The sequence below is a fragment of the Manis javanica genome, chromosome 6 (assembly GCF_040802235.1).
Source record: "Manis javanica isolate MJ-LG chromosome 6, MJ_LKY, whole genome shotgun sequence".
Classification (NCBI taxonomy): domain Eukaryota; kingdom Metazoa; phylum Chordata; class Mammalia; order Pholidota; family Manidae; genus Manis; species Manis javanica.
In genome coordinates, this window is record NC_133161.1 from 89,127,595 (window position 1) to 89,140,782 (window position 13,188).

Genomic DNA, 13,188 nt, shown 5'->3' on the forward strand with positions numbered 1-13,188 from the left:
AGGATGTAAAGACACAGAGGGAAAGCAGGCTCCCCAACACACCTGGATGTTTTTTAACAAGGAGGATTCTTGGAGAAGGAGAAATTGAATCTGAGGCTTTAGCCACAAGCCTCGGGGTAGCTCCCCAGCAGCCCCCACACACTGGGTACCCTTGGCTCCAGCCCTTCCTTCGTGTAAACCCTGGGGAGACTCCATCTTGCCCTCTCTTTGGGGGTCAGGCTACAGGATCAATTCCTCAAGCCACCACTGTCCCTTCCCTTCGTCACCTACGAAGGCCACCGAAAAGTTGGACGGACGGCTCCAGTCTAGTGCCACTTCCCTATTCAAGCCATGTTCTGTCATGCGTTCTGATAGGACCGAGCATTTCGGTAGAAGGGCTACAGCTCCTGAAATAGTTATCCTGTGAGCAGATGCAGAGCCCAGGAAGAGTTTACCCACAGCCTTCGGCTAAGACAGACACAGGGCCAGATCCTGTCGGGAAGCCCCAGAGGAGGGGCCTGTCCTCCGAGCAGCGGCTGCAAATGTGCTCACGGTGCAGGAGTCCACTTACCGCAGTGCGACTGGAAGACCTGGGGCTTGACGACCTGATTACAGGCACTGCACACGACGAGACAGAAGTCGTCATGTGCTGGGTAGTGGCCAAATAAGTGCATATCTGTGGGGGAAATGAAAACAGGATTTTTTTGAAAAAGCAATTAAGTCTCAGAAGGTGTACAGTGTCCTCTTGGAATTTCCTCAAGGACAGCTTTTGGAATGAGACAGGTGGAGAGGCAATAATCTCCACTAAAGGGAACACAGTTTGTCCTACCGCAGCTCCCAGTTTTCAGAGACACAACTGCCTCAAAGGATCCCTCCTCACTGCACCCTTGGAAATGGGACTGCGATCACCAGTGTTGGGGGGCTGCCCTGAGCCATCAGCTGGGACCCAGTGAGGCTCTAGTTATTTTAGGATGGGGGGCTCCCCAAACCCACTCTGATGTAAGCAGAGGGGTCTCTTAGGTGAATGGGAGGGTGGAGGGACCTGGGGGAGACAGAGAAGTCATCTTGGCTCACCAGCTGCCTGTGCAACCCCAAGGAAAAGGGAAGCCTTAGGCCGAGTGACGTATTGGCTGCTGACATTATCCATTATTCATTCGGCTAGTATTCGCCAAGTGCCTTATGGATCAGGAGAACCAGTGACCAATGAGGACCCTGCTCTCCTGGAGCTTATGGTGGCAGGAGAGAGAAACATTAAAGAGCAGCCACACAGCCATCATTTGGTTGTGCCTGTGGTATGTGCTATGGAGATGCACAGCGCCCCATGAGTGGTGGACTTAACTTTGTCTGAGGCACTGAAGAGGCTTCCCTCAGGAGGGGGTGTCTGAACTGAGATCTCAGGACAAGGGGGGCTTGGACAGACAAGGCCTAGGGTTGGGGAGGAAAGTACCAGGTCTGCCAAGGTAGGCAGTTCTGTGTGTTGGAGGAAACCTGTGGCTGGAACAGAAGAGTGAGGGGAGAACCCAGAAGCTGTAAGCCTTGTGGACCAGGGATTTTGAACCTGATTTTAAGAACAATGGGAAGCTACTGAAGGTTTCTAAGCAAAGAAGTGACATGATCAGACATAACACTGTTAAAAAGATTAGTTATGCAGCCTAAGAAACATGAATACATATGACCACACAAAAACTGTACATGCATGTTCACAGCAGCATTGCTTATAGTAGACAAAAAGTGGACACCCTGATATCCGTCTACTGGTGAATGGATGAACCAATTTTGGTAAAAACCAGACAATGGAATACTATGCAGCCATGAAAAGGAATGAAGTACTGATTCATGCTTCAGTATGAACTTTGAAAACATTATACTAAGTGAAAGAGGCCAGACACACAAAACCAACATGTGGGTTGCATGATTCCATTTATGTGAAATGTCCAGAATAGGTGAATCTATAGATAAAAAATTAGATTAGTGCTTGCCTTAGGCTGGGGGTCTGGAGGGATTGGAGGGTGACCAATAAAAGGTGCAGGGTTTCTTTTTGGGAAATGTACTAGGCAATGTGAGTAAAAGTTATCAAAAAAAAAGGGAAGGCCAGTTATGAGGAAACCCACGGTCACATCTCCCTCCCTGTGCACCACTGGATGGAGGCAGAGCTGGGGACACACGGCCTGTCCCTCTCAGGCCCCTGGCTCTAGAGCTGCTGAGCTCGGGGAGTAGGGTGCTCAGTACCACCAACAGGGCTGACGGAGGAACTGAAGCGAGGAATTAGAAGACAGCGTGTGCACGAAAATGCTTTCTGTCCCAAGCCTCCTGAACTTTCTCTCCCAGGCACCCTAAACACTCATTCTCTAGATCCAACCTGTGTCTAATGAAAACCACCACACACAAGATGGGCCCGCAGCTGCAGGGCTGGGCCTCAGGCCCCAGCTGAGTTCCCTCGCCGAGAACCCAGCAAGCACTTCAGCAGGGGCGCCTGTGCCCGGGGTTCTTTTGCTTAGAGGGAAATGGAATGAGCACATCTGTCACGGGCAAGGAGTGGGGCCCCTGCCCTGGATGAGGCGCGACTGCTGGGGTGAGACGGGCTCTTGCTGCAGGGACCCCTCCCCCTAGCCCCACAGCGGGTGATAGGGGAGTGCTGGGATGCAGGCCCATGGAACCTCTTGCTTGTCGGTGGCCCCGGGTGTGGCCTGTTACTTCCCCTATCTAGGACTCGCCTCTATGTCCACTTCTGACTAAGACTTGTTATGGGAGGGGAGTGTTATTAGTCAGAGCATGGCAGGTGGGGAGGCCTGCGGAAAAAGAGGCAGAGACAGAGCCAGCTGTGACAAGAGTCCTGAAGCCATGCTGGGCCCACCCAACGTAGTGTCCAGGGACCCTCAGTTCAGGCCTCCCAGTGTAGACAGGACGCCTCTCAGTCCTTAACTGCTGATATGGCTGATGTTTTACTTTTTACTTATGGGTTGATTATTGTTACATATTCTTTTTTCTTTTTTAATGACAGAAGTAATCAATGTTCTTTGAAGATACATTTGAGAAACATAAAAAAGCCAGAATAAAAAAAAAAATTCTTGGCAACCTTTATTAACACTTTGCATCTCATTCAGATTTAGTTACATTTTATATCCAGGAACATGTGAAATCAGGCGCTGGTGAGGGCTGAGACTTAATTATTCAGCAGGCATTTAATGAGCTGTCTTACATCCTCTCTGCAATAGATCAAGCTATGAGGGAATTATATAAATAAATTAATTAAAAAACAAAACTTTCTTGAGCACCTGCTTTGTGCCAGAGCTGTGCTGAGGGAGGCTGAGACTGCAGAATAGCAAGCGTGTCTCTGCACCTTTGTGGTACATGCCTGGGGATGTGTCAGAGGCCATGAGCACTCCATTTGAGGTCCCACTTCCCTATTCCTTCTGAAACCTGTAGAGCCTCCACCACCATAACCCCATTTGTACACACACCTCTATGTCAGGAGTCGAAGGTCAAGAAAGGTTAGGCTAGCCAGAGCCTGGCCACCTTCTGCTCCAGGCCCTTCACCCCATGGGGACCCCTCTTGGTTTCCTCTAGGGCCCTTTCCACATGGCACGAGTCTGCTTAGAGCACATCTCATTGCAAAGGGAGAGGACCTGCTTGCCTGTTTCTCAGTGCGCCAACCTTAAAACCTCCTCCACAGGCTGCCCGGCTTCTGAGACCTGGCAGACGGGAGCAAGAGAAGGGTGCTGGGCTCCTGGGAAGGCCACCACTTCACGGGCTCTGGTGGTCATGGCCAGGGTCTGTTTACTCAGGGAGGGAGGAGGTAGGATGGGGAGAACTGACAACGATTATACCTGACACAATGCCAGGTATTCTATTAATTAATTCTCTCTCTCAATTTACCACCCCAACAAAACACACGGGGCACAGTTAAAGATAAAAGCAGTGGGCTTGGACCAGCTTTTGAGAGCCGGTCATGCATATCTCTCCCCGGCTCATTCAGTGGGCTCCTGGTGGCAGCCTGAAATCAGCCACTGGGGTCTACACCGAGGAAATGGACAGGCACTACAAATCAGGTCTTGTCTTCTCTTTCCTGAAAGCCGCATGATAAAGATGGGAAGAAAGGGAAAAGTGGGACCATGTCAATGACACCACCTAGGGAGACCCACTGTTGACATGTTAATATATACCCTTCTAGACTTTGTTATGTGATAACATTTTCTTAGTTAATCCTCATGATTAGCTTACAAAGGTTTATCGTCTCCACTTCCCAGGCAAGGAAACAAAGGTAAAGTAATTTGCTTGAGATCCTATGGCAATGATTTAAAAAGTGGGATGAGAATCCAGGATGCTCTGACTCTAAAGCCAATGCTCCCTCCTCAGCAAAGGCTGCTTCTTTCATAATAGAACAAGGTCCCATTTTGCAGATGAAACCAGTTTGGAGGGGTTGTCCAGATGACTAATGGGCTGTCCTAAGGCTCCAAGTGAGCTGTTGGCAGGAGCATAGGCCTGGGGTCAGAGGAGGGGTTTAGAGCACAGTGCTCACTGCTGTGTGACCCCAGGGAAGGTGCCCAACCTTTCTGACTGTCAATTATTTCATCTATGAAATGAGGCTAACAGTTCTTGCCTCCCGGGGTTGCTGTGATGGGTCCTAAAAGCTGCCTGGCTGTGTGTTCTCTCCCACTGGGGATTTGGGACAGCGCAGAGAAACTTTCAGCAAGGTCATCTCCTCTAGTTTTCAGAAGGACATAGTTCTCTCTCCAGTGGGAGTGTCCTGGCTGCAGGCAACACATTCTATGCCTCTTCCTCACCACATTCACAGTAAACCTCCTGGGAAGCCTGGGGTCCCTTCAAGCTGTGGCTGGATTCTGAGAAAATGGGCACCAAGGTGATGAGACTGCCCGGTTTCAAATCCAGTGATCATCTCTCAAAGAGACAGAGCCGAATCTGTCTGTTTTGCCCCATTGTGCTTCTCAAATGAATCACCTGTAGATGAGACAGAGTGCTAGCACCCCCATGACTCGGTCATCCTCCTGGCTTGATCAAAGGCAGGATGAGAGCAATCTCTATTAGCCCCATTTTGTCAATGGAGAAAACAGAGGTACACTTGCTTCCAGGTCAATAATTTTTGGTTTTGACCCCAACCCACTATATATACATGCACATACATATCTATCCATCCATATACCCACCCAACCATCTACCATCTCTCACTGGAACATGATGTTACACTCTGATATGTTCTGTTCTACTCATTTCCTGTTTTATTCTTCTATTTGTTTAAAAAACGCTTTCAGGACCCCTCAATGGGTCACAGCTTCAAGTCTGAAAACCACTCTTCAAGTGAGTCAGGGGCTAAGCCAAGCCTGAGAATTAACTGGGGCCACGAAGGCCTGAGCTGGTCCTCAGTGGGCACCTGGAAGGGTAAAGCCATGAACCGAATCCTTAGTGCCAATTACATGCTGGAGCCCATTGTACCAGCTCACAAGAGCAGATTGTTCTCTCTCCCCAACTCTGCCTTCAGGGAGCCAAGTTGGTAGCCTGAATCAGCCAAGGAAGAAGTATTTACACCATGGGAATCTGCATCCACTACAAACCAGGGCTGCTTCTCTTGGAGAGCTGGCTGTTAAAATATTTACCAGCACATCACTAATTAGCTCCCATTCTGGCATCACTCTTCCCTGGATCAATTTTCCTAGTTATAAAAACAGAAAATTATAACATCATCTACCACACTGGGATGTAGAACGGCATTTGTGAACTTGGGAGGAAGTCATTATATTAATATAAGATTATGGTATTGATTACTAACCCAAGAACTTATGCACAAGTGAGCCATGTAAACATGTTGATCACTTTCTGATTCAAATGAGCACATCAAGGGTACTTGTCCAAGGTCTGGCAGCTAGAAGGGAGATGGGGGAGGGGAGCGGGGGCAGTAGGGAGAGGAGAATTAAGTTAGTGGAGTTCTTTACAATGTCTGTCAACTTAATGCTCCCTGGTTAAGAGTCATTCATGGAGATTACTCACAGATTTGGTTCACAGTATTGAACTAATGCTGCCTATAAGTTTTCATACATAGGCTAATGCCAGTGTCCCTATTTAAAGCAGACAGTCCTCTACTTTTCTTACTGAGCTTCTGGTAAAATTCTCATTTGTGGCAGAGTCATGGATGTGTCAGTTGCCTCTGTGCTATCAGCTCAGTCTGGTAGACTTGGCTTGCTTCCCAACAGCACTGGAGGTTCCCACAGGCCTTGCCTGGCTCTCACAGACTTACCTCCCCTGAACAACTCCCCGCCCCCACCCCTCTGCTTCTCTTTCTCTCCCAGATGGCAGGGCGGGTGGGGGAAACAGAGCTCAGCTGTGATGAAAGGAGAGACAAAGTTGAGGACAACAGAATGGTTTCTATGATAGTAAAATAATGACTGATTTCCTGGCATATTTGGTTAACTGTTTCTTAAGTTGGTAATGAAAAAAGAAATCGGCAAAATGGGGAGTAGCAGTTTATCAAGACAAACAGCCTGCTGAGGGGAACACTTTCGACAGGCAGTCATGTGTGCGTATAAACCTTAGTTTCTATCTAGTATTCGCTTTTTGAAAATGGCTGCAGTTAAGGAGGAGGCAGGGTGACATCTCCAATTCACTATTTGTACAGGACTTGTTTCTAAGATGGGAAGACAGCTGGTTTTGTGGATTCAGGATCAGACTAGATGCTGTGTGCTTTTGAATTTGCCCCTGGACACCTTCCAAAGCTTGAGGCTTTGACATTATGAAGCAACACTGGTAAGAGCTCAAAAGATGAAAAACTTAAGAGTGAGTGAGGGTTGATGCCTTCCTTTTGTGAGTGGGAATGCTGAACGACACACAGGATGCACGGAGACGGCGCAAGCAGCAGCCTCACTTTGAAGACCGTGGAACAGCTTATCAGCTATCAGTGATACCTATGCTCACCACAGACAGTTCCGCAGTGGGAAAGGCAAGACAGCAAAAGAGATCACTTTGAATGTTAGTTTCTTGAAAAAGAAAAAAAGTGAATCTCCAGAAATGGTCGTGTGTTTGTCCCAAAGTCTTTTCCAGGATTGTGAAACAACCCCAGTTGCTAAAAGAATTATAAATATGTCAAGGGAGCATATTCTAAAATACTCTAGTATAACCACAATTTCATATAATTTAAAAATAATGCTTTTCTTTTAAACTGACTCTAAACACACTTTGTAATGAAAAAAACTGGGATGGTAGTTACATAATGTCAACACAAAAGGCAGATGTGAAATGTAAGCCATTTCCCACAGTGGGTAACTGGACACACAGATCTTGGTAGGCCCTAAGGATGTGACAACTCTCTGACAATGGCCAGAAAGCCAGGTGCCATTGGACTTCCTTGGAAAACTGTCAAAAAGATGAGGTGGTGGCTGGCAATGGTCTTGATTTGTGGGCTTCCACTTAAATAAACTCAGGGGAAGTTACTGGAAAGAACAGTCGCTGAGGTTCAAGTACACACATGACTGCCTCCAAGGAGATTCAAATCCGGACACAGAAGGGCACCTGCAAGACAGACGCCTGCCACCTCAGGAGGAGCACCTCTCACACTGGAGGCAGCTGGTCCTAGGAGCCTTTCTTCCCCCATTAATCTGAATATGCTCATTATACAGTTTTTATTAATTTGTCTTTTCTCTCTGCTAGTGGAGTCTTCAGCTGCATTTTAATCACTTATGTCAAATGAAAAGCTTGAGGGGATATAAAAAACATTTCTCCTCTGCTCTGATGGTGCGATTCTGTTTGTTCCCCTACTCCAAAATCTCCTTAAATTCATAGAGTGAAACAGCTCAGGGTCTTCAAAGCAATGACCTCACACCTGACACCTCCCGACTCCCCAGCAGAATGCTGAACACCCCTCTAGGAAAATGCGAACGAATGCGGTCACGTTCCATGTTTTCAGATTTCTGAAAACCCAGGGTCTGACTGTGAGGGCTTCAAAAACACTGAAATCTGGAAATGGAAACTGAAACACTAGGACTAGAAAAGCAAGTGGCTGGTGAGCTTGACAGCGTCAAAGCGGGTGGGCGCTCGCGGGGGCAGGCTCAGGACCTTTCTCCTCTCACAGACTGAAGACTGACAAGGCACCCCACCTCTTCTTGTGGCTGGGCACCCCCTTGCAAGGCTGCAGCTGGGAGCCAGGCCTGGCAGCTCCCTGCTACACTGCAGGAACCAGACCCTCGATCCCCACCCACCCAACTCATAAACCCTGACCAACACCTCCCGCACCCCCACGAGACTGCTTAATCCCTCCTTCCTTAGAAGGGCCTTACAGATCTGTAGTCACAGTGGACTGCAGCAAGGGGTGCTGCCCTGGGTGCCAGGGGTGCAACCCAGGCCGTGGGCCTCAGGCCAGCCCCTGTCCCCAGACTCTCCTCTGGCTTCTGCCCAGACCCAGCAGAGTGCCACCCCCTTCAGCACAAGGAAGGGAGAGAGATCGGAGCCTTGTGAAATGCACACCTGAGAGTTGGGCCTGGAGAGGCAGACTTGAATTCAAGTCCTGCCTCTGTCGTTTGGCACAATGATCCCCTTTAAGCTTCTGCTTCCTCATCTGGAATTAAAGGATGTATCTGTGATGGGGCAGACGCACAGTAAGGATGTGAAAAACAGAACATATTTTCACCTATGGCCTTCTTCCTGTGTCTCCAATCCACCTGTCCCCTTCCCCGGGAAGCCGCCTTTCCCTCAGCCAGAGGAAGGAGGGACTGAGCGCAGGCAGAGCCACCCTCTTGCAGTGGTGTGTCCAGAGCTCTCCCAGGGCTGTACCGGAGCTATCGGTTTGCGCCTCTCTCACCTGACTGGGAATTTCCTGGCAACAGGAATCATGACTTACCACCCTTTGCGTTTCCCTTGCCAAACAGCTGGCACATGGTAGTTGAATACATGTAACAAGTTAACCAGGCTGAAGTTCCAAGAAGCCGATTTACTTCCCATGTTCCTTAATTTCCTCTTCTCTCAAAGGGGGAAGGAGTAAGTGATAATAAATTACCCTAATATCCATGCTGCTATCTAAGATTATGAGGTCAATAATTATGTCTATTTGCTCATTCCTGAGCTCCTTGGAAGACAAGTGCCATGAAGCTCAGAAGGAGGCACAGGTGGGCATCATCACACCGAAGTGTTAGTTGCTGACCCCACGGACCCAAGCTCGTGAAGTCTGGGTTCTTTCTCTTTGGGCAAACACGGCGACTCCTCATCGTACCCCCAGCAATGGTTCCCTTGGGGCCTGTGCTGGGGGTGGGCCTAGGGGTGTTTTCTGGGTGCTCCCTCTGTCTCATTTTCTATTTCCTCACCCTGGAGCTGCAAGGCATCTTGTACATCAAGGCAGTGGATGGTCCAGGGCCTGGAAGGTCTAGACTTCTACCCCTTGCTGTTTCAGCTCTGTCCTGACACTGGGTGGGCACAGCAGCCCAGCTCAGCCCAGGGGACTCTGAGCCAGCTGAGCCACCTGGCAGAGGATCTGATTGGCTGGCTGGGCAGCAACGACCCTGGTAGCCAAGAGAATCATTGTGCAAAGGGCTCTCCTTTGCCTATGCCTGGCTTACACAACAATTCACCCCTAAAAATGTTGCCAGGGATACAAACCCAGCCCCGACTTTCTCTCACAGAGCTCAGGGACACTGAGGCTACTTCCTGCATGGCCATACACACCTTTGTCCATCACTCCAGGTCAGCTGGTGGCTTCTGGCCTGACATTCCCACCTCTGGCCCTCAGGACAGATGAGGAACGCGTATCCTCTTTGGCAGGTTGGCGAGTCCTGAGAGTGTCCTGGCTAAAGCTACTCCTACATCAAGGGCTGCTTCGGTGTGCAGATCAGCTGCATGGACAGGAGTGCCCCATTTCCACCTCCCCAAGCTGGCTCCTGGCCCCTGGGCGCAGCCACAGAAATGTCCTATGCGGAGGACAAGGATAGGTACAGCATATTCAGCCAAGGGCCTGTAAGTAAACATTGTACAGTCCACTATGACTCAGAGAGAGAAGAGAGGTGTCAACCTAGTGGAGGACGTTCTAGTCCCTTTCTCCAGCTTTCATGCCTAGTGGCACTTAAAGAGTAAATAAGTAAAGGGGCCTACAAATGCTGTGGAATGGTCACAGGTCATCACCAGGCTCCCTTCCCTCCCAGGTTCTTCCACCTGGGTCATTTAAATGTCTAAATGTTGACCTGTATCTTTATGTCCACATTACCTTCAACTTAAGGACTATAGCTAGTATTTGTTTTCATGAATTCACTAGACCTTCCTGGGCATTTTTTCTCAACTCTTGTTCAGGAGGCCTTGCTCTCTTTCTTTGGAATAAGCTTTTCCTAACCTGAGCCTCCCTGGTCAGAGAAATTTTAAGAGCTTGTCTGTGTGAGGCCAGATTCCAGTTGATTCTAGGGTGGCTCTTCCCACCTCTGTCCTGAGGCATCTCTTGGGTCCAGGTTGGTCTCTCGGTACAGTCAGCAGTGTGTCTGTCCCCCCAGGCCCTCTGCCATAAGAGATATCTTTGTGTTCTGGAGGTGGGCATTGTATTTCAGGGAAGAAGGCAGTGGGTTTGGAGACATGAAGGTGGTGACCTACATGTGTTGTTTTTCCAGGTTATGGTCACAGAGAATTTTCAGAGTGAGCAGAAAAGTGTTATTAAGAACAGCTTAGATGAGTCACAGGGAAATCAATGGGAACATCTCCTTTGATGTCTTTTTGTAGAAGACAGTCCAGCTTCTTGTGGCAGTGTGACTTGACACTGGTGGAGGATCCAACTGGTCCCTTTACTTCCTTTCTGGCTCCTTGGTTATGGTGACTGGGCTAACAGGGAGTGTGTCAGGAGGGGAGTGGGTGAAGAAGAGGGGAGGACGGAAGGATGCCACATCCGTGGCACAAAGGGACCCCCTGCAAAAGGTAATTAGAACACAAAATCTGAGTTTTTGTGCTTATTCTTAAGAGGAATTAGTCAGGGCTCTCCCTCTCTCCTGTCTGTCTGTCTGTCTGTCTGTCTATCTATTTATCTATCTAGCTATCTACCTACCTATTTATCTCATCTAAGAACTCTATCTCATCTATCTTTTTGTCTATCTCTGCCATCTGTCACAGGAAGCATTATATTGTTTGAGCACTGTGGTTGTGAGGTGGACTTGACTCGGCCTTACCGTCTTTTGTTTAATTCATTTTATTATCATTAATCTACAATTACATGAAGAACATTATGGTTACTAGACTCCCCCCTTCACCAAGTCCCCCCCAACAAACCCCATTACAGCCACTGTCCATCAGCGTAGTAAGATGCTGTAGAATCACTACTTCTCTTCTCTGTGTTGCACAGCCCTCCCTATGCACCCCCCCACATTATACATTCTAATCATAAGTTGGCCTTACCGTCTTTTATTGCTATACCAAATGCTACATTTTTGGAAGTTAAGGGTGAGATGCGGCTTTACAAAAATTAATAAAATTTTTAAAAAGAAGAAGAAAAAAAAGAAACCTGGACAGCAGCAAAAATATCACTTGGTTTTCAAGGGCTGCATTATATGCTACGCGAGCATAGCCCAAACCTCATGCACAGCTTCATCTTCCCCACCCCTGCCAGGTCTGTCCTCACAGCAGGAGATAAGAAAAAGTCTGAATTGAAGTTCTCCTTTGAGGCAACCGGATGCAGCCTTCTCTCTGAAACCTGAATAGACTTTAGCTTGAAAAGGGTTGCTCTGAAGCACACCAATGAGCTTGATGGCCACCATCTTGTTTCCTGAGGTTCATATGCTGACAGGCTTTCATTCCATCTTTATAAAAACAAGACTGCAAGCAAAGGAATGAGGTGGGGTTGGGGCACCCAGTTATCCGGGGGAGTCAAACCATACCATACCGAGGGCTTTCACAGCCCTGCTCAGAGCAGGACAGTTATGTCAGAAGTGCTTCTCACTAGGCCTTCCATCACTGTTTAGAGATTTTAATTTACAAATGGACTGGAGGGACCAGGCAGCATCCACCACACAGATGTCCACCTGTCCCAGCACAGAATTTGGGAGGCTTCTTGGATGCTATATTGCTGGACTACACTGAAAGGAGGAGACACAAAGAAGCCCTCCAGCTGTGCCTCACAGGTCTAGGAAATGCGACATTTTCAAAGGCATAAGATGTGGCCTTTGTGAGACTGAATCCTAGCAGGCCTCAGCTCTCAAGTTGTTACTAATGCCATTCAGAACATGCAGTGGAGACCACAGGGGAAAGAAAATGCCTACTCAATGCAATGTCCCCTTCATCTCAGACATGCCAACCCCTGCTCAGCTGTGGGGGGGTCACACCAACATGACATCTGCAGATTCAGGGATGCAGAAGGGGTGTACACTCAGAATCCATGAGACAGGCAGCCAGGAAGAGTGGGAGGTCCCAGGGTTGGTGGCCTTGATGAGTGCCATGGCAGTGGTGAGCTGAGTGCCATGCAGAGGCTCTAGGGTAAGAGACCCCTGGGTCCGGTGGCACTTGTCAGCAGCTCTAAGCACAAAGTAGAGCTGGCTCTGGCTGTAACTGGCAAAGAGACTGCGGCATTTCTTTCCAAAGGGCCATTTGCTAAGGCTGTGGAGGCCCACGTGCCCTTCAGGATTACAGTGATCAACCCGCTGATGTTGCTGGAGCTCGCAGGAAAATGTGCCATTTGGCTCTGTCACAAGAAGCACCACTTGGTGTAGCCAGAGGGCAGTGGAAAGAACTGCTTAACGTCCCTGGGAATCAGTGTCCAAATCACGCAAGCCACTGGGACAGCCAGCCTGCGGGAAGTTGTTGACAGACATCCCAATTCCCCCAGGAACGGGTGCTTACAGGGAAGCCTGAGCTAGTCCAGCTGGACCCGCTGCTGCATCAATGCTCGTGAGGAACAGAAATGTATCTTTGGTCTATAAGAACAAAAAGAAGCATCTCATCACACTGGGCTCCTCAAACCAGTCACACATACTTGGCAACCACTCTGATGTGCTGGAGTTTAACACTGGCAGCCTTCTGAGCACAGAGGCCCAGGAAGAAAAATCCACCATAGAGAGGATTACAGAGAGCTGTTTTAAGGTAATGGAAAGTAAGATCGATGAGCTGGAGGAGAAAAATCACAATGTCTTCAATCACAAATCAAGCATCAAGCTAGATTTGTGCCTGAGGAGAAAAGGGAGGCTCTAGGTAGGCTTTTGCAGCTCTGGGACCGGCCTTACACCCGAGTCCCACTTTCAGTTTCTTTCACGT

General features: G+C 48.7%; 1 protein-coding gene across 8 annotated transcripts in view; it reads right to left on the minus strand.

Annotated features, from left to right (window-relative positions):
- Positions 1-13,188, minus strand: part of ATXN7L1 (ataxin 7 like 1) — a 221,302-nt gene that overhangs the window by 142,915 nt on the left and 65,199 nt on the right. For 7 of the 8 annotated variants that reach the window (XM_073239006.1, XM_037003593.2, XM_037003592.2 and 4 more), the window contains exon 3: positions 551-655. The exons of the other annotated variant lie outside the window; for it this stretch is intronic. In XM_073239006.1, the coding sequence (XP_073095107.1) occupies positions 551-655 (105 nt within the window). The remainder of the gene's footprint in view (positions 1-550; positions 656-13,188) is intronic. 8 annotated transcript variants of the gene reach the window in all.